The sequence below is a fragment of the Plectropomus leopardus genome, chromosome 7 (assembly GCF_008729295.1).
Source record: "Plectropomus leopardus isolate mb chromosome 7, YSFRI_Pleo_2.0, whole genome shotgun sequence".
NCBI lineage: Eukaryota > Metazoa > Chordata > Actinopteri > Perciformes > Serranidae > Plectropomus > Plectropomus leopardus.
In genome coordinates this window covers 19,946,034-19,973,003 of record NC_056469.1, presented here as the reverse complement: position 1 = coordinate 19,973,003, position 26,970 = coordinate 19,946,034, and the positions used below count along the sequence as shown (strand labels likewise).

Sequence of the window (26,970 nt, the reverse complement as noted above, 5' to 3'; positions counted from 1 at the left end):
GGAAAACATCTGAAAACTGTTGACTAGGCCACGTCATCGGGAAAAGAAAAGATCTACAAGCTGTGTGCGACTTTTTAACTGCTGGGGCAAATTTACTAAGCTCACATGAACCACAAACATGCACACTATACAGCAAACCAACATTAACGCTACAGTTGTTACATTCTGGATGAATAGTTACTTTCCTCTCAAGAGAGAAGGGGATTTAAGGCATTTTATTGGTTTAAGATGTGACATAATCCTCCACTTCCGCCTGTGACCCACAGCAACACGCACATACGCACAAATGGCAAACCAAAAGCACACACTAATATGCATGTACAAAGTGGCCTGTGTGCATCTTGTAACTGGATAACTTGTGCATAGAGTTGTATATGAATGCAGTGCACAAGACGTATCTGCATACACTCACACCTCTTGAAAAGCGAGCCTCAACAGAGAGTCTTACCCTCGAGCTAGTGCCCCTACCACAAAGGGAATGCGGGGAGAAAACTGCGGTGAATGCAAAAAGGATGTTAGCTAACATCATCCCCCTTTTTACTCACATCCTTCCTTTTCCTCTCTGCATCTCACCCGATCACTTACTTCCTGCAGTCATTGCCGGGGGGGAAAAGACCTGGTACTGTGTAGCTTAATCAGCTTTTATCACCCACTGGAAAATAAGCTTCTCTGCTGTGCTCTGAGGTTTTTACCTGACGTTTCTCTGTCTTACTCTTATTCCGTGAAACACAAGATTTCCTGGATGCAGCTGCTTTGACCTTTAAGGTCATCTCTCCAGCACTGTTTTTATTGTTATGTAACGCCTTAAGGGGACAGGAAATAGGGGGACGCCTATGAAGGAATCAATCAATGTTGTACGTACATTTTCACTTCACCCTCACACTGACATTTCTGCTTGAAACAGCAAGCATCAAATTAGCTTCTTGGGTTTATTTTCTCTCAAAAGCAGGCAAAAATAGGAAATAATCAATGACTCAGGCGAGGCTACATGACATGTGTCAATCATGCTCTATTCTGCTAAACAACACACTGAAGCAGACAGTGTTAGTTGCACTAATAGTCACCATCAGCTGTGATCATTTGAGAATTTGATGCTTCAGGATGAAAATGAGTATTTTATCTGATCAGCATAAAGAGCATAAGAGGTTCAAATGTGCTTCAATAACGTGTGTGGGTTTTATAAGGCCACAGTCTTTTATACAATATAGCAATTACCGTGGTTAGAAGCACATCTGTGTGTTTCTGGAGTATTTTGTTTTGATAACATAACTGCAGTAACTAATGAGCTGCTGGAAACTGTGAACAACCTTTTTCCCCGTTAACATGATGACATAGTGGGTTAACAGCGGGTATATATATATATATATATATATATATATATATATATATATTATATATATATATATATATATATATATATATATATATATATAAAAACAAACAAACAATCTGTAAGACATCAGTGTTCAAGATATTAGCATAGTGGCATCTGAGCTTTAAGTTAATGTCACACTTTTTATTCTCAGAGGTTTTCAAAAAGATGTGCACACTGTGAAGCCAGCAGTTATCAAATTTTCGCCTGTAAAGCAAACTAGTGACTGCTATATTAGTTTAAAAACTGGTGGAATATTTTGTTTGTATAAGAGCGGGTTACTCTGTCAACTTTTATCTATAATGGGATAGATTCAGGTCTGCTGTATTCATCAAGGTAATGTTTGTCTTTCTTCAGTCAAACTAAGTTGTAGCTCAAGTTTTCATGCCATTAACCAATATATTCTGACACTTACATTTTGGTAAACATCAATCTTTTTTCTTTTTTTTGATGGCTTCACTGTAATGCGAAGAGTTAAAATCACTTCAGTCAGCAGTTAGTTAGCTGTCATTCTTCTAAAAGGGTAACCCAGCTGTTTAACACATCTGTGATAGCTATTTTTCACCAAAATTAGAGTTTACATACAGGTTTTTTTAAAAGTGGAAAAACCACTTCAAAAACTGCTTCATTCTGTGTATCCAGTGGCACCAACTACGTCCTTCTAGTTTCTCAGGAAGGGGGTGGAATGATGCTCCAAAGTAAGGGTAAATTTTGGTGATAATGATGTCTTTTGATTCCTTATTTGAGACAGTTTGGTAAGAATTGCTTTTCCTTGTAAATACAGCCTTCATAACTGTTTTGTAATGCAAAATAATAGAACTAATAATAGAATTGAAAATATGTGAATTAAAAATGCAATTAATCACAATTAACTATTGAAATTCTGCAGTTAATCGCAATTTCAAAAATGAATCATTTGACAGCCCAAATAACAAGGCTATATCATGACTGTAGTAAACATCAACAATAAGAGAGAGCAAGACAGTGCAGCTGGCAGCGCTGTATCGATACTGCGGAAAATACGTTTTGAAACCATTTCAGATATTAAGAGCTAATATGTATCGATAAATTACTAAAGACAAAAGCCAGATGTTAGTGGGTGGAAATGGGTCTTTTGTCCGGTGGGAAATGGGCTAGAAAAAGAAGGAAAAAGAAGGAAAGCTAATCAGGATAATAACTCAGAACTGCTCTTACTGTTGAGCTACAACTCCAGGTGATACACTCACCCCTGCTTCTACTCATTATCATTAGCCACTCATAATGTTAATAACAACAACAAACTTACACTACAATTGCAATTAGCCCAGGACAAAACCCACTGAACACACGCCTCAGAGAACAGATCAAAGAGTCAGTTTCTTCCCGTGTGAAAGCAAAGTCTCGCATCAGTGCATGGCAGCATTGTCATGTTGATAATATCTCTCAGCTGCCATTGACTTGCACAATATATCAATATCCAGCAGGCACAGTGGCTCTGCATAAACAGACCAAAGACAACGATGGGCTCACACCCAAAACAACCAGCCGCTGACATTTGCACAGCATCCGCAGAGAAGAGGAAAAGCACAAATGTTCCAGCTCTGCGGGAGCGCTTGGAGATTGTAAGCCTTTTCTTAAGACTTTGTTCATCTTCCGTTTCTTTCTTCTCACTCAGCAGGCGGCCATTTTCCTGGCTCAGACTGAAGGTTGTTTGGCACACCTGGTTCGTAGCGGGAGACAGCAGGGGAATGAGGGGTGGAGGAAGGTCACAGTGCTCAGAGCTGGCCAGGAGGCGCCGGCTTAACGGCAGCATTTTATTCAGACAGACACCCAGCTCACTGGTCATTACGGCTATAAGGGGATTTCAGGTCCTGCTACAGGCTCACCTATTTCTGCTGCTTTGTTAGCTTTGTGTGTCCGTGTGTGTGTGTTCGTGTTATGTGGCAGTTCAGTTTTGTAGTCGGGCCCAATTATTTGATATTTTCTCCAGTTAGAGGCACTCCTTGTACACTGTAAATGGACCCTGTTTTATTTCACTCCTTCGCCTTCCAGTGTGGCACCATGCAACTTTATTTCAGAAAAAATATGTACTGCAGTCAACGGCGAGACACATACTTTTTTCTGTACCGCTGAAATGTGCCATGAATTACACATACGATGTTTGTCAATTTCAAAGATAATTTTGCAATTTGTGAAAGTCACAGTAATTAGGATAATTCGAAATTAACTAGAACGAATACATAATCTGTGTGGGTGTCTGAAGCTACAATGCCTGTGTGTAACTGGCATTTACTCGCAGAAATTACAATTACAAAAACTTTCTTGTCCACAAATGTGAATATTTGCCTTCAGTTTCACCATAAAACAGATAAAAGACATGCCCCAAGACCATATGAACATTAAACAGCAATACATTTCATGTAAAAAGTATAAAAACAGGCTGGGTGTTGCTCATTCTTTTGCTTCCTGGCTGATAAAGACGACCAGTAGACGCTGAATAAAACACATCAGGTAAGAAAACATTACATTTGTGTGTGGAGCATAGCCAAGACACCTGGCAGGCTAACTGGTGAAGTTTATCACGAGAGACGAGAGATGTAGCTCTCTGAGTGTTTTTGCAAGACAAACTGTGACTTTCTTGACTTGCAAAATTTTCTTTTAAGTTGAGAGACATTATATGTGTGGATCAAAAAATTATGTCGCTCACCATTGACTACTGTAAATATAATTCCTGATATAAGATCAAATGAGGGAAACCTGAGAGGAAGGGCCTTTGCTTCTATATTCTGGCTCTAGAACAATTTTCCCTTAAGCTGTTTGACAAAGTTTGACTTTAATCTACACGCCATGTAGTTGGGTGCGTCTCGAAAGCAAACAGAAATTTAAAAAACTGTCACTTTAATGTATTTTCATTAAATATCTAGATTTAAAACACAGTGGCAATGGAGACGATCATTCTGGAAGAAAACTTGCTCTATGGGCGCTGTTCTTTAGCTGCAGCTAACCGAAAACTAAAACTGAAAAAAGCAAATAAACTGGGAAGTTTTATGTTTTCTTTTTAAACATGCCACCCTCTGAGTAAATTTTGGTGAAATTTCCCCTTAGCTGTTTATGTAGCTAAAACAGAGGTTCTCAACCAGGGGTCCAGGCCCCACAGGGGTCCTTAAGGGAGTTGTGAACCCAGAAAAATGAGAAATAGTTTTTACTATTTATTTAAGGATAGAAGTCAGCCAAATGTGAGTAACAGTCATAAGAGAGACTATTCTGATCACAGGTCCTCAGTAGCTTTTTTCTAAACTGTAGTTTCCAGCTTTAGGATTCTGCTCTTAATTATATCTAAAAACATCTTTTCAGGTGGATATCCCTGAGGCGAAATCTCATCAAATGGGGGTCTATGACCTAATGTGTACCAACTTAGGGGTCTTTAACACAAAAGGTTAAGAACCGCTGAGCTGGGCAATGAATTTAGCAGATGAGATATGTCGATATTGTGGTGTTGTGGAATGAACTTTTCTGTGCTTTTAAAGTCAATTTTTCAAATATCACAGAGGGTTAACATCTTTCCAAAATACTGCTTATTATTCTGGATTACACACACACACACACACACACACACACACACACACACACACATCCAGCTGACCATTAAATAGAATAAAAGAACAGATGTACCTCATTTGGTTGTTTTTAGTCGACACATGGATGCAGGTGGGCTTCAGTACTGGATGGATAAACACAGTGACAACCCCTCCAACTGAAACTGTCAAACTCTACATTCATCCCCAAGCACCTGATCATAAAGATAAGCTATCAAGTGCACGCACACACTCAGTTAACACAAACACACGCGGGGGACAAAGAAGTCCTGAAGACTTGTATTGCTCCACTGGATGAGTCTCTGCTTGGTGAGGCTGCAGTGTGTCTGTCCTCTCACTGCAGCACTCTCAGCTGTCAGTTTTATCTCCTGCCTGCGCTACCTTCTCACTGTGTAAAAGCATCAAATGTTAGAGGCCACATTATACTGTACAATGTATTCCAATTTCCTCCAGCAAAGGCTGTCATTTGACAGCGCCGGCGTATCTCTTAAAAAATTCAGCGTATGCGGGAGAGAGCAAATCTCAAGCTTTACAGAGACCGCCTTTTAATGCACACTTCTCTTTTGATGTATGTGATGTTGTGGACGTCAACAGAGGAGACAGATATGGAGGTTTCCGTCTCCGACCGGCACAGAGCTCCCTTCATCCACTTGGCTCTGTGTTTGTTTGGATGTGCTACTTCTGTGCTCTGCATCTAGTATTTTATTACCACACGCCAACTTCTAACCTTAGCGAAAGTAAAAGGACATGTGCAACAAAATGTGCATGCAGAGAAGGACAACCCCCCTGTTGCTTTAGGCACATGGGTTTTTTTTGTGGCGCGGCCCCTGCTATCCAGTCTCTTCTGCAGGGAGCCAATGAGGCGGCAACACAGGGAGCCATGACATCACAGAATTACAAATAGGAGGCCGTTTGAAAATTACTCATATCTTCAGCCGGCTGAGGACCTTTGGAGGAGAATGAACTATCTACTAGCAGGGAGGTAAACAGCACCTTGGCGACTTTGGCAGTATTTGCTGGTATCCTGAGGGGCCTCGCGAGTGGTGGGCTGCCTTCAAATATTTGCTTTGTGTGATCAGACTGTCATTGTCCCTGGTTTTGCCCTCGCTTGGCAGTGGGCGCACACACACAGAAAGAAGGTAGGGAACCTGCTTTCTAGTTGTTGGCAGTTGAGAAAAACGATGCCCATTCACAGTTTGGGCATTGAGGCACTCAGAGGGCTGGACCGGACCCTTTCTGTTGGCTTTAGGAGGGGGATACTCTCTCTCTGCATTCCCTTACAGTGAAAAAATCACTGCTTTTAGAGACTAAAAACTTCAAATTTGGTTATATTCACTTAATTTTGAGAAGTAGTTGCAAGGACAAGTTCAATCTTTATAAGTGTAAGCAACTTCAGTAAACAAAGTTCACTGTGCTATATATCTGTATTCTACTGGTTGCAAACTCATATTTGTGTATTCTTAAACATGTTTACAAAACAAAACTTGCAGATCTCCTCCCTTTATCATTGGCAAAATCCTGCCACGACCAAGTTAATTCAGACAAACTTGGGTTACTGAAGTTGTCAACGCTTAATAAAAACAAGGCTATTTCATATGACAGTTTTTAAGTTGCAACAACTTCACAAAATCAAGTAAAAATGACTACATTTTAATTAAACTTAACCATTAGATGTGAAGTAAACAGAAATTACGACTAGTAGCTATGTTAACGTACATTTTTCAAGGCAATCGGTTTCCTGGATATTTTTAAGTAAAAACAATTACAGCGTAAGTGCCAGTTTCATTGTTACAGTTACTCCTTGGTTTTACATCTGTAAACCTGGGCAAAGAACAGCCTCACAATATGTCAGTCTGTGCTGGCAGCATGAATGTGAGCCTCAGGAATAAGAGAAGCCATCTGGAAAGCTGCCAGCAGGCTTGAGACAGTGGAAAGTGAAGCAACAACAAAGGCACACCACAAAAATGCACACCAGGCTAACGGACATGCAATGTAAGCACGCAGGGCCTGTCTGCTCCTCAACGCCTTAATAAAGGTCTTCACTCGAGGAGGCACAATTATAATTCTCCAACAGTGATTGGGAGAGGAGGGCGTGGTGGAAAATAACTTTTTTTTTTCTCAGACAACTACGACCCCGAGGCGAGAACTATGCCGAGCTCAGCTGAACAGCCCGAACGGCGGGCAAAGTCACATTGACATTCACTTGAAAGAGCATCAAAGGAGAATGAGTCAGTGAGCGCTCGGTGCATGAGGGCAAATATCCCTTTCAGTTATCATGTAGCACATCACCTCTAGGTATGGAAGGCATGTGAGCAGCGTGAGAGGGTGACAGCAGGCTGGAAGTGAGAGTGACAACAGGACTTATCCGTGTCACATGCCAAGGCTGAAACCCATCTGCACACGCTGGCCAATGGCTTCCCCCGCTGCACTCTCCCACCCCCCCCCCACCCCCTCCTCCCTCCTCCTCACCAGCCTCACTTGCCTTGAGTGGGTACAGATGTGTGATCCACAGACGCTCCCACTCTGGAGCCCTTATTGGACCCACAGGGCTCAACAAAGGCTGGAACACAGCTTGAAGAGCTCCTGGCCAGAGTGTCACTGGACAATGTCACATCATTTGCAGGCGATCGTGCGAGGGTGAGAGGTGCCACAATAAACACAGGACATTTTATCACTGACGTGATGGAACGCACGTTAACAGACCACATGAAACAAATATGGCAGTCTGATAACTAATATGATTACGTGCCTAAACATTAATAATCAGAATCCAACACAATGATCTTATAAGAAGAAAAATATCCTGCAATCCCGTTCACAAAAGTGCAGCTTACACATTTGTTTTGCAGAGTTAAAATTCTCTCATGGACAAACTATTAAAAGTTATTTCTTCAAAACACACTCTTCTTCCTATTCTGCTCACGAAATTAGACTTCTTGTAATCTTAGCTACAAACAACGGAAACGTTCAACTCTCCTTAAGTCGTGACACCGTTCTCAGTCTTCTTGAACAGAAATTCATCCGCAAAAAGCCAAAGACACTGGGTAAATTTAGACAACTGAGATGATTGAGAGGGATTTATTTTGTCTGTTTGACAGGAGCTTGGCAAACAACTGCCCTGCTGCTTCTATAGAGAGATCGTCTGTATTGTCAGACAAATACAGACAAATCAAATCCAACAATGGAAATATAATTACTTCTTTCAACCGTGCATGCCTGTTTTTTGTTTTTTTTTTTAAATACGGGTACGGCAGACTATCTGTTGTGTTTGCTTGTTATGTTTTGACAGCACGAATACGCTCCTATTCAAAAGACCCTGCAACTGAAACTTATTTGCTCTATGAAGCCACAGACACACAAAAAACTGCTTATTTTGTGGAGAAGGCTGAGTGATGTCACATGACAGACTGAGCTTTTTTGATCAGTGTGATAGATTAGACATTATTCATACTGCACGGGTAACATCTGTCCTGGATTCACCCCCAAATGTACTTCCTGTTTTTCTCTTCAAACTCAATTCTGACTTCCTATAATAAAAATAGATCATCATTTCTACATAACGATTAGGGCTGCTACGCAGTACTGTGAGAAAGGTTTTGGCTACCTTAAGCTTTGTTATTTTACACAGGTTATAATGATCATACATATTTATTTCTCAGTAGTCTCTTTACCAAAATACAACCAGAACACACAGGAAATATGATAGTGGGGTTTAAACAACAGAAGATTTTCACTGCATGATATCTGTCTCAGAAATGATCCCAGTTTCACGCTATCATGAAAATGCAGAATTATTATCCTTACAGGAATGAAAACAGAAGGGTTGGTTTTGGTTGTTTTATCAATATAACTTAGACCTGAAACTACTTTTCTCATGGAGGGATGAAAAAAGTATCCCTTTTTAGAATAACTAATATAAAGGTGAGATGTACACAGTCAACTTTCATATCACAGTATATCTTAAAACCAGTATATCACTGCAACTCTAGTATACAGTATTAAAAACACAAGTATTCAGAATTAACAACTCCAGCAGGCTACAGTTGCAAGTATTTAGTGTGACCTGACTTCCCATTAAACATGTCTTTAACTCTCTTGGGCAGACAATATAGGAACTGCAATACTAATGCCCTGGTGTATTTACTGCATTAAAGACATGTTCGAAGCTCAGTATTGATTGTTTGCATTAACTTTTGTTGTGGTTGCATGGTTCTATGTTTCACATGAAATACTGACTTGAGTCTGAAGAAGCCATTGTGTTGTTTTGGTGTTTAATGCATTGTACACCTTCTCTGTATTCTTTGAGTAATGACTTCAAAGCAGGGTATTGTTACAAATGCCCCCAGTTTCTCCTACTTGGACAACCTGAACATCTGACTCCTGACTGGTTCTAAAACCAAATGCTGAACAAGACTTTTTTAGATTACCAAAATGTTAAAATTAACTTTCAATAACCGAATACACACTGAAAGAGCATATATATATATATAGATATAGATATAGATATAGATATAGATATATATATATATATATATATATATATTATGTATAGATAGATAGATAGATAGATAGATAGATAGATAGATAGATACTCATTACAACCCTGTTTAAAACAACAAATCTGTGGTAGCCCATGACTTTTGCACATCAACTGTGCACCTCCTGAATAAACTTTAAACTGCCACGATGTCCCTGCAGGGTCCCTGTCCTTACCTCTTTGACTTTCTCCCGCCGCTCGTTGGTTTGGGGATCGCTGGGCTTGCCGTTGTCTCTCCCCAGCGGAGGTTTCAGGAGACACTCTTTAAACTTATTGTAACTGAAAGTATCCGAGTTGGCACCGTGGTCAGAGGAGGTCGATTTGGCCGAAGCGGACTCCGTTTTCGACCTTGGCAGAGTCAAGTCCTCCTGCGCTTTTCCCCCGGCGAGCCGCTCCTCGGTGGCCTCATGAGAGACAGGCGGTTTGCGGCTCAGACTTTTCAGCTTGGTGCTCGTCTCTCCTTTGGCTGAGGTCATGCCCCGCGGGTGCTCCTGGTCCTTGGGTCTTTTCAAGTGCTCCCTGGCATCGTTCTCGGAGCCAACAGTGACCGGCTGGGTCTCTGTCTTGGACAGAAAAATGCGTTTTAGTCGGACAGAGTCGGGCAAAAAGAAAAGGGCCCCAAAACACAGTGTTACCAAACCCGAGAGAAAGAGCAGAAAGACGAATTTCTGGGACAGGCGCAGACCCATGCCCGATGCCGACACACCGGGCAACTTTCGGAAAACCATTGAAACTTTTCTTGAGACGTTGCTTTACAGTATTTTTGTCCCGACAGTGTTTGGACCGTCTCCACTCTCTACCGAGCAGCCTCTCTGCTGCTGCTGAGGGGCATGTGTAAAAACCAGATTTTAAAACACACCCCCGTGACACTTACAGAGCAGCACAAACAGTCTGCCAGAGCTTTCTTTATCTCGCTATCGATTGGATCTGCATAAGGTTAGGCCTGCCTACATCAACAATTTACCAATCATTTGGCAACACAACTCGGGAGCTTTTGGAGGTTTTATCTACATAACGCAATCACTGACATCAACAGACTGCAGGATTTCAAAATGTAAAAACAGTGCGGGGCTCCGGGGCTGACACATAAATGGCACTGGCGTTTTTTACCGAAGCACTGGGCTGTATTCAAGAATAACAGGATTACTACAGCATACGCCAGACTTGCACATGAATGCACTTTTATGAGAGATAATGAAAGGGCTCGCAGTCTGTCAGGCCTGTGAACAAAGTTGTGTCTCGATGCATTATTCCACGCCGTGCAAATCGTCAATAACACGCTGCCCTACGGTGCAAAACCTCAAGCGTGCAGCAACAGCAGAGCATCATTTCCTTGTCTGCGTTCAAACCGACCCGCGTTGCTGCATTATAAGCCCCAGAAATCACGTTTAAGATCGCCGTTTTGTTTGCATCTACAGCTGGTGGACGGAAACGCGTGTATATTCATGTCGCCTATCTGTCAATCGCGCTCCTCCGGTAGCCTCCGTTTTCCACTGGCGTCAACACGCCGGGCGAAACAAATCGGCGGATGACATGAAAGAAGGCGTGTTTTGTCCCATGCGAAGTTATCCTAGCCCCTGATCCAAATCCACGGAAAAAAACAAATCCACCATCCAGTCCGCCGGGTCTCCAACAAAGACACCGCCGCGTCGTCGCTCCGGTACCCGCCGCCGCCGCTCCGTCCGCCCGCCGTGCCTCGCTCGCTCTCTCGCCTGTAGTGCGCACTTGTGTCGTTGTGCCGCGGACGTCCGCTTGCGTAAAAAAGCGAGAGGAGAGGGCTGGAAATGTAACATATAGTGCGGGCAGGGGCGAGGAGGAGGGAGAGAGAGCAGAAACGGTCCGCTGCTGCTCGACAATCCAGTGGGCTGGTCGGATTTCTTGATGGATATTCACAGCGGCTTATCAAAACACAGTTAAGCCTTTCGGACAAAAGCAGAGAGGTCTGAATGGCTCTGTACATTAGAAAACCATCCACACCCCCCCCGAGGAAAATGAGCTCGTTTAATCCTTGTAAAGCTTTCAGAAGAGGATAGATATGTCTGCCACAGATGTCTCAACACTCTGCAGGAATTGAATAAGCAACACAATGAGCTAAAATTAAAGAAAGCACTTTCTAACAACCACTGTTATTACTGCAGACCACCATACAAGACTGCATTTGGGTTATTTTGCTTATGTTCAAGACATCATTTTCAATAGGTTAACCCCTGTGGGGAGAAACCCACCTGATTAGGAGTAGCCTAATAGTTAAATAGTTATTTATTCAATACATTTGGTGTTATTTTATTAACGGATTCATTTATTGTGCTTTAAGCCTTTGAAAACCTGAGCAAATTGGCTTGATTTCTTTCAAAAACACGAGAAGGCAATGAGCAGCAGCAGAAGAAATGACCTTAAACGTAGCAATAAATTAGTACAAAATAAATAAATAAACAAACAAAAAGAACTACCTGAAAAAAGTCAGTAAGAAAAAAACTGAAAGTTACATTAATACATACAGTTTTTTAAATGACCTAGAAAAAATAATTTAAAAATTATAATTATTTTGACCCGAAAATTAGCAATAAAATAGTAAAAACATGGAAGAAAAAATACCAGAGAAATAAGTTAAATAGAACGGAAGGTTGAAAATTTACATTAAGAATGAATGAAAAGTAAATAAATAAAAAATATTAAAAAAAACAAAACAAGAAAAAAAAGATTAAAAATTGTAATAATTGTTAACTTAATTTCAAATATGTAATTATGATAATCAGAAATATAGTTTTTCACTACTTTTTTCCGCAAAAAATAGATTAAAAAAATAAAAACACAAAAAATCGCACGAATTTCGTCCAACGGTTTAAAAACTAGTGAAAGGCATCCGAAAGCACCACAAGAAAAGCGACGCCGCTCCAGGTTTCAAAAGGTGAAGTGACCATATTTCCCTTTTGTGAGCCTCATAAACAGTTTGCGCCTGATATTTTTCCACAGGAAGGTTAGCTTTGACGTTAACGTCCCTGTAAGCTAGCGTCAACGTTTTACCACAAACATAAACACAAGTTTGAAGAGCCCAGCAGATTGTTTGAAAACACTTACCCAAGTTTAGAAAGCGTATTCCGATTCCCGAAAGACTTTTCTACAAAGCTGACGCCAAAAATACTCGTTTGGATGAACATTAAAGAAGATTTTTTGACACGATTCCCGCGTTGCAACTGTTGACTGTCCCAAACTAATATGAAAGCCGGAAGTGACGCACTCCGGCTTGTTTCGTTGATGCGTTGCCAAAATAAAAACATTCACCTTCACCGTCATTATTATTACTAGGGCCAATTATTATGATTGGGTTACAGGATCATATATCTATTTTTATCTCAATTAATATGCATAAATGGCGTAATCAAAAAAAATAACTTTGTATTTTGTTTTTATTTTTCTGCATCATACACAACAAGCAGGGTTAGACCTGTAGGAAAGGAAAAATCCAAATATTTTATACTATTTGTGAATAGTCTCTAAGCAATCTGGAAATGTCTTCAAAACAGCAGTAGGTTGTAAGTTAGTTTTCGAATGTTCAAAGTTTGTTTTGTTGTTGTTTGTTGTTTGTTTTTCAGAAAAAAATATTCTTTGCTTTGTAATTTCACATAAGCATCAGAGCAAAAGCGTGAACTGTTGAAAACGATGATGGATGAGTAGCGTAAAATGGAGCTATGTGCTTATAAAGGACCGTGGAGTGTCCATGGGTTACACTTTTAACACTAGTAGACATTTTGTATGTCTTTAATGCTAATTGTGACTTGCATTTTGCTCATTTGGTGTCTGCTGTTGCAAAGCATTGCACTGATTTGATTTCATCTGAAGCTCTATCGTGTTTCCCGATGACAACAAAGTGAACTAGAAACTGTTTTTTCTCAGTATTTTACCATATTTCTTTTACCCATGTGGCTTCCCGTCTATGTTGTGTTCATGTTATTTAGAGAATAGATCCATACTTGAAGCAGAGAAGTTGCCTCAAACACAAATTCTGGTCAAATATGGTCATAATGATACTTGTTAGCTTTTTTCTGGGGCCTTTAGTTATGTCACACTCTACATCACCGGATGGCCTTGGCTCAGTTGTCATGGAGACGGATCTGCTGACATTAGGATTTCAGATCCATCTCTATGACTGAGCAAACTCTCTCCGCTAATAAAGACTGTGTGATAAAGTTGAAAGATCTGGGCAAGGCTAGTGAGCGGACCACAAGGTCGGGATCACTGTCAAACTATTTCCAAGGTCAAGGATGAACTTTCATGCTTGATTGCTGAAATCCAACACACTGAATCACAGCTTTATGTTACTTTTTTGAATTCCTCCTCAATGCATTCCCATTACTGAGGTGTGCTGGTGCACAGGAAGTTTATTAAAGTGTGTTTACATAACGTTTACATAAGCAAGATGGAAACTAAAGTGTACACAGTGTTTTCTCTCAGGATTAAATAAGATAGATGAGCCCATGAGTTGGCCATTACTGAAGAGCCTGCACAGCACTATTCAACTAATGCACCTGAAAGCAGGAATGAGAAAATAAAGGTCTGATCGGATTCAATATAGGTCCTTAATTACAAGTCACAATCCCACAACCCAGCCCAACGACCTCTGCAGCAACTTAGAAGGTTATTGTCGCTCTGCTGTCCAAAAGTTTCCCCAGCATTAACTTACAGTCAGTGTATTCAGTGCAGACCATCAGTGTCATTGACTTTCCTGACAATGTCTGTGATGTTTAATGAACTCTTGATGAGGCACAGATCTTCGTCTCTGCTTCCCTCTGTCTCCTCCTCTGCTATTGGAATAGTCATTTCAGAATAATAGTGCATGTTTTTCTTCCTTCCTTGCAAAAAAGTTAGATTTTAAACATTTTCTGCGCAGATTATAAGCACTAATTATTAACACCTGACACATAGATCTCCCCTGGCTCTTCTTTCTTTCAGGTGCATATGGTGGGACGAGCTAATTTTAAGGTAATTTGTATAGCATTTGACCCCACATTTTTACTGATAAGCTATCTCCCTCAGCAGCCATCACTGAGTCAGACTGGTCGTCTGTAGTTTACTGAACAGAAAGTGGGGAAAGAATTGTTGAATTAGTCTTTTTATTTTCTGATCCATGAACATTTCCTCTGAAAGAAGGTAAATCTATGAAGCCTTTTGTGGGCTTAATCACTGACAAAAGGACAGTTTGTAGTCGGAGAGAGGGGCTTTGTGATGTCTCAGCATCTGTGTGTAACAAGGCTTTAATATTGTGCTTTTCATCAGTCTATGCACGAAACTATACACAGTTATTTTAGACACACCTGTGTGATCTTACACAGTCTAATGCAACTGTTCTACACAACACAAAGTTATGATGCCTATAAGGTTTCATTTTTGTCACATTTAAATGATATGTTTTAGAAGTGGTGGTGTTGCACATGACTACATTATACTGTTTCTATGCAGTGGCAGATATTTCCATAGTTGACATCAGCCAGCTAGAGTGCCACCTAAGGGTGGGTGCCACCAATTTTTTCTTTTCTTTTCTTTTCTTTTCTTTTTTTGGACATTTAAAATATGCAAACATAAGGGAAGTGAATGTGGACGGCATGAGTGTGACAGAAACTGGAAAAGGCAGGAGAAAAAAGAAAGAGACGGAATTTTCAAATGTGCATTTACTGTATGATTTTATTATTATTATTATTATTATTATTGTTATTATAAGTATTGGTTGTTAATTGTGTTGATTTCTCATTATCTCTTGTCCTTGTTTGTAGATAGATAGATAGATTAATTGATAGACAAATTTATCATGGAGAAAGTTCAAGCAGTCAAATGTTCATATTCACTCAAACAATAAAAACACAAAAAGCATAATAAGAACATATCTATAATAAGAAAAGTGCAGTTTAGCAAATTAGAGATAAACTTTATATTATTTGTAATAAATACAAATCACTACTACTTTTAACAATAACAGCAACAATTTCCCTGAATACAGACATACTGAATTTACACAATTATGACAATGTCAACAAAAACTAAACATTTGACACTTTGTAAAGGTAGAACTGATGGCTGTTGGATTACATTTGATTGCACAGGTGTACCTAATGAAGTGAAAGGATGAAAGAATATGAAAGAAGAAACCTAATGAAGTGGCCATTGAGTGCACATGTAGCACGGCTCCTGAAAACAGACCCAACATTCATGTTGGGTCTGTGTATGACACATTTCACCTCATTGATAATGCACATGTTTATGCTGATTTCAACAAAATGAAATATCAGCTGCTGCCTTTATGAAACAACTTAATAGACACATCAAGTCAGTATTTCTCAACTTGTACACGAGTCCAGTTGTTGCGCTTGCATGAAGCTGCGCCGGCCGGTGACAGCCCAGTTTATCACGAGGATAGATGAGCAAGGCAATACAGTCTCACCACTACCACTTACCCAGGTGAAATCAAAGCGTGGACATTTTTCACAGAAAAGAAATGCTTTATGTAGGCAAATGGCTCCTGCAAAGGTAATTTCTTGTACGCTTTGTATTCACTCGCACGACTGACACTAACTGCTGTTGTCCAGATGTAGTATGTGATTTCACAGCGGAAATGTCATTTGTGGTGACTGGCTGGCTCTTTGTAATGCAGCAGTGGCACCTCACATCCTCATCAGTTCAGGGCCAAACACACACGCGTCCTGATAGTCCATGTACAAACATAATTTATAATAAGCATGCAGAAAGAAATCTGCTTCTGCATGTTAAGTTGTTTGGATCAGACGGAGTCATTGTTTATCAGGAAGCATTTCCACGCACAGAATCCATCTGGGAATAGAGGCAATAATTTTGAGCCCATTTTTCTTCTTTTCATCGGCATTTGACGATGATCAGAGATGAACTGTGAGAAAGTATTTTTCACTCTGCTCTCAAAGACAAGAGTTTATTCACAGTCTACACTATAATCACTGACTATTAGGACTCCTCAAACAATTACACCACTGAGTCTCTAAAAGTATGCAGGACGCAGCCTAAAACAGCTGACTGTCTTTAAAACATTTTCTGCCGAGGCTCACAGATTGTAATAAGTCCTGTGATCCATAACCATTTCTGCTCTTGTATTCAAAAATTCTATTCTGTCCCAGCCCGCACTGATGTTTTATTCATCAAACAAGATGCCAATGAGAAAGTCCATCTCTGTGCTCTGCTTATTCCAATACATCAAACAGCGGGCAGAGATGTATTGGCTCGTGCCAGCGTGTCCAGATTAATAATGTCACCGTTGCTGCTATTTGTTTCTTTAAGCACCGCTGCAAAGCATTCTCTGACATAGGGAATCATGGCCCTGCAGGACGCTTGATGTTGAATCATAAATATCAAGGATGGCTTTTTTGGGATGGGCACTGACCCTGGTGCACAACGTAAGAGATATACAAGTCCTGACAAAGCACACTGTAGATGAGGGCCTCACTGTAACCCTCCATGAATCCTGACGAGGCACCGCCACCTCAATCCTGATGCGTCTGAGGTTGCTGAAGCAATGTAGTGATAGAAGAAATGCCCAGATGCTTTATTTAAAGGAACACTTCTCCCCCAAATAATTATTTGTATATCAAATACTTACCCAGTGTCACGGTGAATTTGGGAGAAAAACTTTGTTTTTCTTGCATGCCTCCACAATCAAAGAATCCAAAAACAGAGAGAATTCTTGATAAAGTGACGTCATAGGGAGCCCCGTTTATCAACTGCAAAACCATTTCAAAACATCCATTTCAAAACTCTCGCACAACTATAGTACAAGTCTCAATTCTGCAGTTGCAACATGCCCTCATCCAGCGGTTCGTTTGATGTCCTACAAATTAGCAACCCAAAAATGATGATTGGTACTTTTATCATTAAATTACAGTTAGGTTTAGGTAAGTAAAGTTAATGTGGTTAAGTTTAGGAAAAGAAATGTGGTGAGTATGTACCTTAAAATGACTCAAAGTTTACACAGTGCTGAACAGCAGCCTGCTACAGGAAAGTCCTCTATTTTACCCATTCACCGCCTCAACTTGCCTCCTTCTTTACTCCGGTTAGCACATTGATACTGTGATTGCAGCCTTCCTAAATACTTGGGTTAAACACAAATTGCTGGCTCTTTATTACATAGTATGTATGCGTATTAATGCATTACATGTTGTAGGAAAACATACAACTGCTAGTAGTATGCTTCTATTCAAGCGTGATAGTTTATGCAGAATTTTATGTAGGTTTTAGTGAAAATGCATGTGTTTGTAAACTACTAAACATGACTGGGTGACAGTTTGTAAACTGATGTTATGATACAGTTTTGCTGTTGTTAAATGCAGACCCCCTTTTCTTCAATACATCAAGAATTTTCTCTGTTTTTGGATTCTTCGTACCACCCAGGCTTCAAGAAAAACAATGTTTTCTTCCCACATTCAATGTAACATGGGGTGAGTAATTGACATACAAATTATCATTTTAAGCATGAAGTATTTCTTTCAGTAAAAGTAGCAACACCATAATGTGAAATATACTCTGTTACAAGATTATTTCCTGGATTTCAATTCTTATTTCAGTAAAAGTACAAAAGTATTGTTATGAAATACAAACTTGCAGGGTGCCTCTCTAGTCTTGTGACCACTCAAAGCGCTTTAACACTGCATGTCACATCCACCCACTCATACACCGAGGCCACCATACAAGGTGCCACCTGCAACTCAGTTACAATAACTGAGTTACACTACACCCACAGCCATCCGGAGCAATATGGGTATTTGACATGCAGGCTGGAGAAATCAGGGATCGTATTGCACATCTTCAGGTTAGTGGACAACCCGCTTTACCTCCTGAACCAGATCTACACTTTATCAGCTGAATGTATTTAAAGTTTCAGGTTTTTTAAAGTCAAAGTACTGATTTTGCAGAATGGCCCCTGTCAGAGTGTTTAATCTGTAAAATAATCACGCACTTTCTAAAGTCTAATTTTCTGCAAAGTTAATATAGATGTCAGATGAATAATGGGGTAAAAAAAAAGTTGTGGCGTATAAAGGAAAACACAAGTTCAAGTTCCTTCTATATGTACTTAAGTAAAGCACTTAAGCAGATGTAATCAGTTACTTTCCACCACCTGATTTCAAACACTGCTGCTGCACTGCTTTGCTAACTGTGTGCATAGTTCCTCTGACAAGAAATGGGTCTAAAGTGGCATGTTTCGTTTCTCGTCTCTCTCCTCAACATAAATAGAACACAGCACAGATCAGCCATCAGAGCAAATAGTATCAGTGGAACAATAAGCTCGGCATTATTACCTCGCTGAAGTTATATTTGTCTGTTCCTATTTTAGACGAGACAAACAGCAAACTGCTGTGTGCATGCGGCCCTCGAGTGACCCGTCTCCACCAGATTCATAATCAAAACATCTCTTGTTGTGTAACAAAATATTTTCAAAGCACATTAGCTGAGTGTTCACTTGTGAGGAACATTGATGCAATGGCTCTGGGTTTTTATTGCCTGAACACAACAATTAGCCATACATTAGAGGGGGTATATGGGCCATGTAAATGAGAATGAATGCAATAGCAAACACACCATTAAGCTGATGGAATGGGGCCACAGAAAGTCTGACTCCCTCCCCAACACGCTGATTAAACATGCCAGTATGCTTTTAGTGTACTAACTGTTCCTGCAGTGAAATTACAAGTGAAAAAGTAAGAGCTCCTTCAGTGATGGCAGCACTTGTTAGGAGGTTATGTCAGTTTATGGCTACACAGTGCCATCTGCTGGTCATTATACACACTGCCCGCAGATCAGTGAGGCTGCAAAATTCACCTTTCAGTCACTTGCACCAACATTAAAACTGACTGCACAAACTTTGCACCAAAATTCGGCAAACAATCTCTTTTCCTTTATGTATTTAGAGGTGACCGAGGGTCAGGCCGCTCCAATATTCAAAACAAACAGCATCATTATATATAAAGGGCAGCCACTCTAAACATTAAGAGCGATCAGGAGTAAACAAACAAAAGAGCCCTCATGCAAACAAGACCAATTTAACCGACTCCACTGTGGTGAGAGCCCTGTTGACAGAAAAATGAGACCCAGTGATTTAACTACAGCAGAATAGAAGTAAATAAACACTCAGACCAGTTCATTTGAAAAGCTTTCAGGCTCAATTCACACCAGGGAAGGCTATTAAATATTTGGCATGAGCTTATTGTGTGTTTATTCCACTGTAAAAAAAAAAAAAAAAGGACCTGTGAAGTGAGAGTCAGCTAATTAAATTCTGTTGCGGGTTCAGATTAATTCACAAGAGTAGATACAGATACACTGCAATACTTTGTACTGCAAAATCTGACTGAAGCTGAGAGAGAGTAGATGCAATGATAGAAGATGAGAACATTTTGTGTCAAACATGCTCAATATACATATTAAAATGAAAGTGACACCCGTACAATATATGGCAATCCAATACAAAACTTGCACAAAGTAGGGCCCCCAATTTAAATTTACCAAAGAGATGAATTACTCCTTTTTTTGAGACAGTGTTCCTGTAAACGGATTTAAAGGACTCTCTAACAAGGTGCAAAAGTGTTTTTTAGTATGCCCATGGCATTCTTTTCCACAGTGTTCTCAACTAAGACATCCGCAAATGATAGGTTAATCTGATGAGTCACAAGGATTTGAAAATGATGCTACTTTTAAAAGACTTTTTCTCTTTTCTCTTTGACACTCTTATTTCAGTTTCAGGTTCTTCATTGTTATGTGCACATCTTTTACAGAGAAGCAGTCATTGAAAAAAAAAAAAAAATCTCCGGCTTCCTCCTTGCCTGATATCAGCAGAACTATCAACTTGTTTAACTTTTTTTTGCAATTTCTGTATATGCAAGAAGATGCCAGACCAGAATCAGTCCACATTCAGTCAGATGAGTGCATGGATTCAAAGGTCTGGACCTACAGGCAAGCTTCCTTTAACAGTTCTTAATAAATATGTAGAGTGAAAATCATGCATGTAAAAATAGGAATCCAAGACATAAAATACTGTATATTTAAAATAAAATAAAATACAATACAATTGAATAAAATAGTGATAGACAGGAATTGCCAATAATATAAAATTTCATATAAACTTTTTCAATTAAACAACATCTGACAACCAATTATGTTGGTTCACAAGCCAGAGCAGTGGATAACCATTTGCCGCCAGCTGCATTCACACCACATCAGACATTGTGGCAAAAACGCCAATCCTCTCATGCACTCATGGCCACAGCATCTCAAAGGTCCAGGGTGCAGAATTTAGTTGCATCTAGTGGTAAGGTTAAAACATTGCGACCAGATTCTCCAATGTGCCACCAGGTGTGTAGGAGAGCTATGGTGGCTGACACAGAAACTATTGAGCCTGTGTTTGGTTTGTCCATTCTGGGCTACTGTAGAAACCAAAGGCAAGAGGACCCATTCCATATGTAGATATAAATGGCTCATGCTAACGTAACAAAACACAATGGTTCTTAGTTTAAAGTGATTATAATCCAATGAAAACATAACCAGTGACATTTTGGGAACTACCCTTATTCAGCAGCAAGTTACCTTAGCTTAGCTTAGCGTTAAAATTATAAAAAGGGGGAAACAGCGAGTCTGGCTCAGTCTTAACTAACCATAGTAGCACCTCTAAAGCTAGCTATGAATATGTTGTTTGTTTAATTAAAATAAAATGATTTTATAAGCTGGACTATTGGGTGCAGTTAATTCCTGAAGCGACGCAGCTACTGTGGGCGACTTCTTATTTACTATACAGAAAACAGAGTACTTCTCATCCAACTCTTGACAAGAAAATGAATAAGTGTCTTTGCCAACATGTCAAACTGATCCTTTAATCTTTACTAAACATGGCAACTTGACCCCAGAGCTGAAAAGTGAAGAGATTATAAATCCTCGTGTCATCCAATCTGCAGCATGGAAAAACAAAATATATTTATAAAAGTACTTGTATCTGAGGACCTAAAAACACTTCAGACACACATTAACATATAGTTTGTTTCACATCAGTGATATAATGGATTTATGGACGAAACAAGCTCTTCTTTCACTGACAGAACTTGTTTTCTTGTACTGTTGGTGATCTGGGATTTTAAGCTTGTTTTACTGTTGACTTCCTGTTAATTTGTCTGGATGAGTATCAGCAGAAATTCCTACAAATGCAAACATATAAAGAGGATTTTCTGCCAACATCAATACTAGTAATTAGAGTCTCAAATTAAACTCTTCAAATGTAAAATTAACTCGGCCACCCAGAGGCTCTGCTAGAAAACGATAGAAAGCAACAACTGCCAACAATTAAAATGAGTGCATGTTATAAATAGGGCATATCCATTCCAGAAAATATTACAGAGGGAACGTGGATGTGAGGCCAAGCTGGTTAAGGAGCACGCGCGTCATTGTGAGTTTCCCATTTACTAGAAACAGAAGTGGAAGTAAGAAAACCACCTCAGCGGCTGCAGCTTCCTCCCTGGACGTTACTTTCTTCATACAAACACGTTAAAGCCGAGTGATGTCATTACACTTTAAAGCAGACGGTCCATGCCCAGTTTTTTAAGACTCAACAAAATATCCAGTGATACATTTTACAGATATATGAATTCAACTCCTCTCTTGATGTTTTACTTTTGGGACTCGTTCTGTTGTGTTTTCAGTATGCAGGATGATTTTATTTTAATTATTGAGCAGCACTCTCCCTTCTGGACAAAAGAGGTTATTACATGTGGTTCAAGATCCTTTTCTGATTCTGAAGTTTTCCCTTTTCCCTTTTTCTGCATATTATTACTCTAAGGCACACAAGCAAGTTAGACACCTGCTTTCGTACAATACTGCAAAGTAACTGAATACTTCACTTTTACAGTTGCCTACTATTTGGACATACTTTACCTTAGTAATTCCATTTTTATGCTACCTTACCTGTCCATTTTTGAGACTTTTTCATATTCCAGGGAGGAGGCATTCAAGCCAAAAGCCTAAATTCTTCTTACAACAATGTGTAAACTTGATTGTTGTCCTAAGATATGAGAATACTGAAATCAATTTTATCAGCACTAGAGTTGTTCAGATACCAATGCCAGTGTATTGGCAAGTAGGCTACATGAGTCTATGCACTGATCCGAAACCATGCGATGTATTGACAAACTTTAAAGTTTAGAAAATGGACAAAATTGCAGTTCTCCCAGAAATAAATTCTTTGCTCTTTTAGAGTAGTGAGAAATTTTTTTTGGTTACATATAGTAAAGTTAACTATTAGCCAATGTCAGAAATTTGGCAGTATTTAATACTGGATGAAATAAAAGTTCTATGGCATTCATTCTCTGTATATATATTTGTTCATGTTCTAAAAAAAGGTTTAACCTGAGCCAGTACAACTATGAAAGGAATCACATTCTCACAGGGTTAATACAGCTGTTACTGTTTTAAAGCAATGGTATAGGATCACTACTCTATATCGGGGGATAGGCAAGTTCAAATATCGATATCTGCATCGGGAAAAGAAGAAAAAAAATCTTGAATAGAAACAAGCAGTTATTCAGTTAGACAAAGAGGCATCTTCCTGAAATCATGAGACACGGACACAGTGTTGCTATAAAGTAAAACTTTAATTTGGTATATAGTTTCTGACGTCGTTTCATTTCGGGTTGTTAGTTTTTCTGGTCATTACAGGAATGGAATGCTGAAATCTAAAGATTAATCAACAAGAGAGTGCACACTTGTTATCTTTCAGATTCTGATTTGTACATTATTATAATAAATTTCTAATACAGATGTTTTTTTTTTTATCTTATATATATATATATATATCCATTTATGTGTATATAAAATAAAAAAAATCTTAATTATTGCAAAATTGAAATTTGCAAACTGCAAATAATTGACTGACACATAAGATCAAACACATGAAGATAAAGAAAACAAATGATGGATAAAAGGGAAATATAATTCACTCTTTCATTGAGTCAGAGCATGGTATTCACAATTTAAAACCCAGCTTCTACCCTTTAGGACTAAAAAACCCCAGAAACACTCCTCTTTATAAGGCCCATCATGAAGTACAATTCATTCCCCATGATGTGTCACCTGATAACCATGCACAATGCACACACTACATTAAAGCCACTTATTGCTCTCTTTAACAACTGCGTTATGAGATAAGGTACAGCTTTGTAAAGTGCTCGGTGTGGTGTAAAACGCTGGAGAACAATGAGGTAAAAGAGGGAGGAAAACAGTCTTTGGGTGGTGGAGCATCGACACCGCAGGGTCTTTATGTTGATGACGTGTGTTTGTGAGTCACACACTGATTACTGCCTCTTTAACTGGAGAGGGTCAAATGTTCTTCTGCAGTGTAACTGTAACCTTTTCACTGACAAATGTTACGGTGCTTTATGTGGAAATACATGTTTTTTGCTCTAAGTTATCATTATGAAGTGAATATTGACTGTACAATGTAATTGATATAAATTATCTGTGTTTAGCTCGGTTCCCTAAATAAACTTGCAGTTTATGCAGTTCTGTCTGCCATCAGGTACGACCTCTCGGGAAAATGAAGGCTCCATACGCAACAAAAAAGGACTGTTTCAGACACCGCGCAGCCCAAACAGGGTGAGGATGGTGCTTTTATTTTCCCCAGTTGCTTTCCCAAGTTACTAAAGAGTAACAATGTGGGTTCTTTGCAGTAACAGAAACGGCAGACAAGGAACAACTCAAGTTATTGTGAAAAACAAAATGTTGTGGGTGTTTTCTGTGTTGTTGGTAGTTGTGAGGCTCTGAGGAAAACAGAGTGATCTGGTCGTCTTTGTGACAGTAGCGCCGACAGTAAGATCACTTTTAAAACACTACGGGGGAGTTGTCTGTTTCCACTTGAACAAAAGGGAACATAGCAGGGTTTTTTACATATTTTATCCAATGAAGTACAAATAGCAGTTTTTCAAAGCACACTGTAGTACTGTAGTGTATATGATTTTGTATCTGTTTTTTCCTACTGTTCTGGCAACCATTTATTTTATTGTTGTACTTTTAAAGGATGGGTTTTAATTTTTTAGGTTTATATTTAGATGGTATTTTGTCTTAATATTATTTCCAGGTTCAGCTCTGGGTGAAAAAAACATCATGTGGGTCACATCGCAAGTGTTGGATGATAAATATATTACACTAAGTTACTGTGAGAGTCGCTTTGAACAGATGTGTGACTAACAGGCATGTTGAGATCACTGTGGAGATGTTCTGCTCAATATTATAAGAACAAGCAAAACATGCGTTTCAATTGTATTTCCTGAATTGGATTTGTTTGGAAGTACGATATTTCAGTTTCACATGTATAAAATGTCTCAAAATGATCACTTCAAACCCGCTGCCTTATGGAATTATTTGAAGAGGTCATTGTAGGATTTGCAGTTTGGTCATATGTGCATGTGGCAGGGTGGGTGCAGGTCTTGAAAATCAGACCTGTGCACGACGATGTTTCGAAAATCAATTTCCACTGAAGCGACTGGAGACAAAATCCAGGGTCAAACAATCCAAAAAGATTGTCACAGAAGATGATAGGAGCATTCAGCAGCCTGAATTACACAAATAAAGTACGTGTCTTCCAAATTGAGGACCGTAGATTTTGTCCCCCATCTCTTCAATTGAATCACCTTAGAATGTAATTGCTTCACAGCTAGTAGGGACGGGAGAAACAAATACAGCAACCATAAACTGTTAAGACGTACATATGAGCATGCCAATATGGTTTAAAGATAAAAATGGAAAAAGAGAAAGTGAATCTATCCTTTAGGCTGATTTGAATGAATCTGCAATAGCAAGTCCACAGTCTCTGCAAAGTGTGTTATGCTCTGGTGAATGAATGGAAACTAATGGCTGCCTGGATACCTGGAAAAAACAACAAAAACATTCCTCTAAAACATGCAAAAAACCCTGCAGTGGCGCTTTAAGGTAAATGTCTTGTTTGTATGTGAAGCTGATTGTAATTGATGCCTTCGCCTCACTCTCCCAATGGAACAATCTAACTTTAAGAGAATCTGAGTGTGACGTTTGTAATCTGTACTGATTAGAGTTTATAGCTGTAAATCAGCCTCTTTCTACTCGAGCCTGAAATCCACAGTTTAAAGTTTGGGTGACAAATGCCTCCGAAGTGCCATTAAAGGTAAACATGAGGTGGAAAAAAACCCACAGTGAAGCTTACAAACTTCTGTAAAGCACATGGAGTGATGTAATGCACACACATCCAGATAAAGCACTTGAAAATATAAGCAAGGGACTTAAATATCCCAGTAAAGCAAACAAACTTATTGCAAAATAAAGCAGTTAAAGAAATAAAGCACATAATAAAGCAAACAGGTGCAAAGACAAAAGTTATCGCTGATTGAATGCTGGTGAGACAATAGTGTTGTAGTTCAGTCCAACACAATGAAATCTGCCATGACTGCCAAGAAAAACATCCAGTGTGGACATTATGAACAGCAAGTGCTCACCTGAAGACACAAGCGATTTCAATGTAAAAGTTTCCATTCCAGTTAAACGAAGGCAAACATGATGTGAGTCTGAGACATTATAATATATGAATACAATGAAATAGGTTCTTCTATAGGCTGTATGGCTTCAGATTAAGGTTTCCTGAGCCAAACATTTCCCTCCGAGGTGCGAGAATGTTTGCCCAGAACGATGCATTTGGTTTTAAAAAACAAAAGTATGAAAATAGCGTGTTTTCTTTCAGAGACGTTAAAAGTCTTTGGGACAATGTGAAGTAATCAGGGACTTGACGTCTTCTTCTGGTGTTAGTTTTAATTTAAATTAGAAGATTTTGGTTTCTGACACATCCCCCCAATTTATGTTAGAGGTCCGGTGTGTAGGATAGAGTGGCATCTAGTGATACGGCTGAGGAACTGAAACTTCTCCCATGTCCTGAGCGTGTAGAAGAACTACGGTGGCTGACAGGAAAAAAGGCAAATGGCCCCATCTACGGCCACTGTCTGGTTTGTCTGTTCTGGGCTACTGTAGAACACAGAGTTTTTACAGCTTACGGCAAGTTAGATTTAAGACTTTTTAATACTTTTTTAATGTTTGAAAATAAATTTAAGACTAATTTTCCAACAACCCAAATTAAACAAGGACATATCCAGGATTTCTGGCCTGTTTTCTGGAAAATGTTTGTGTTTCTCAATCTGCATGTGAGATTCCACAGTTTGGATTACCATCATGATGAGTTTAAGAAAAATTATTTATTAAATTGCTTTAAAAAAAAAGGCAAAAAAAAGATGTCACTGATAATTTTGAGATTTCACAAAGCAATGCCAGACATGAGAAGTGGGCTTTTATGAATCTTTTTTCTGAGCGTTTGAAAGATTAACTTAAGTCAGTTGAAAATTAATTAATTTTTAATTAATGAATACAACAAGTCATATTTTGATTTATACACTACAGAAGACATACTTATTATATAATATTCCATT

The 26,970-nt window shown here is 39.2% G+C and overlaps 1 protein-coding gene across 2 annotated transcripts in view; it reads right to left on the bottom strand.

Moving 5' to 3' along the window:
* Positions 1-11,274, bottom strand: part of LOC121945100 (mannosyl-oligosaccharide 1,2-alpha-mannosidase IA) — a 231,244-nt gene extending 219,970 nt beyond the window's left edge. For both annotated transcript variants that reach the window (XM_042489124.1, XM_042489125.1), the window contains exon 1: positions 9,661-11,274. In XM_042489124.1, the coding sequence (XP_042345058.1) occupies positions 9,661-10,212 (552 nt within the window). In that variant the 5' untranslated portion in view covers positions 10,213-11,274. The remainder of the gene's footprint in view (positions 1-9,660) is intronic.
* Positions 11,275-26,970: the final 15,696 nt, after the last annotated feature.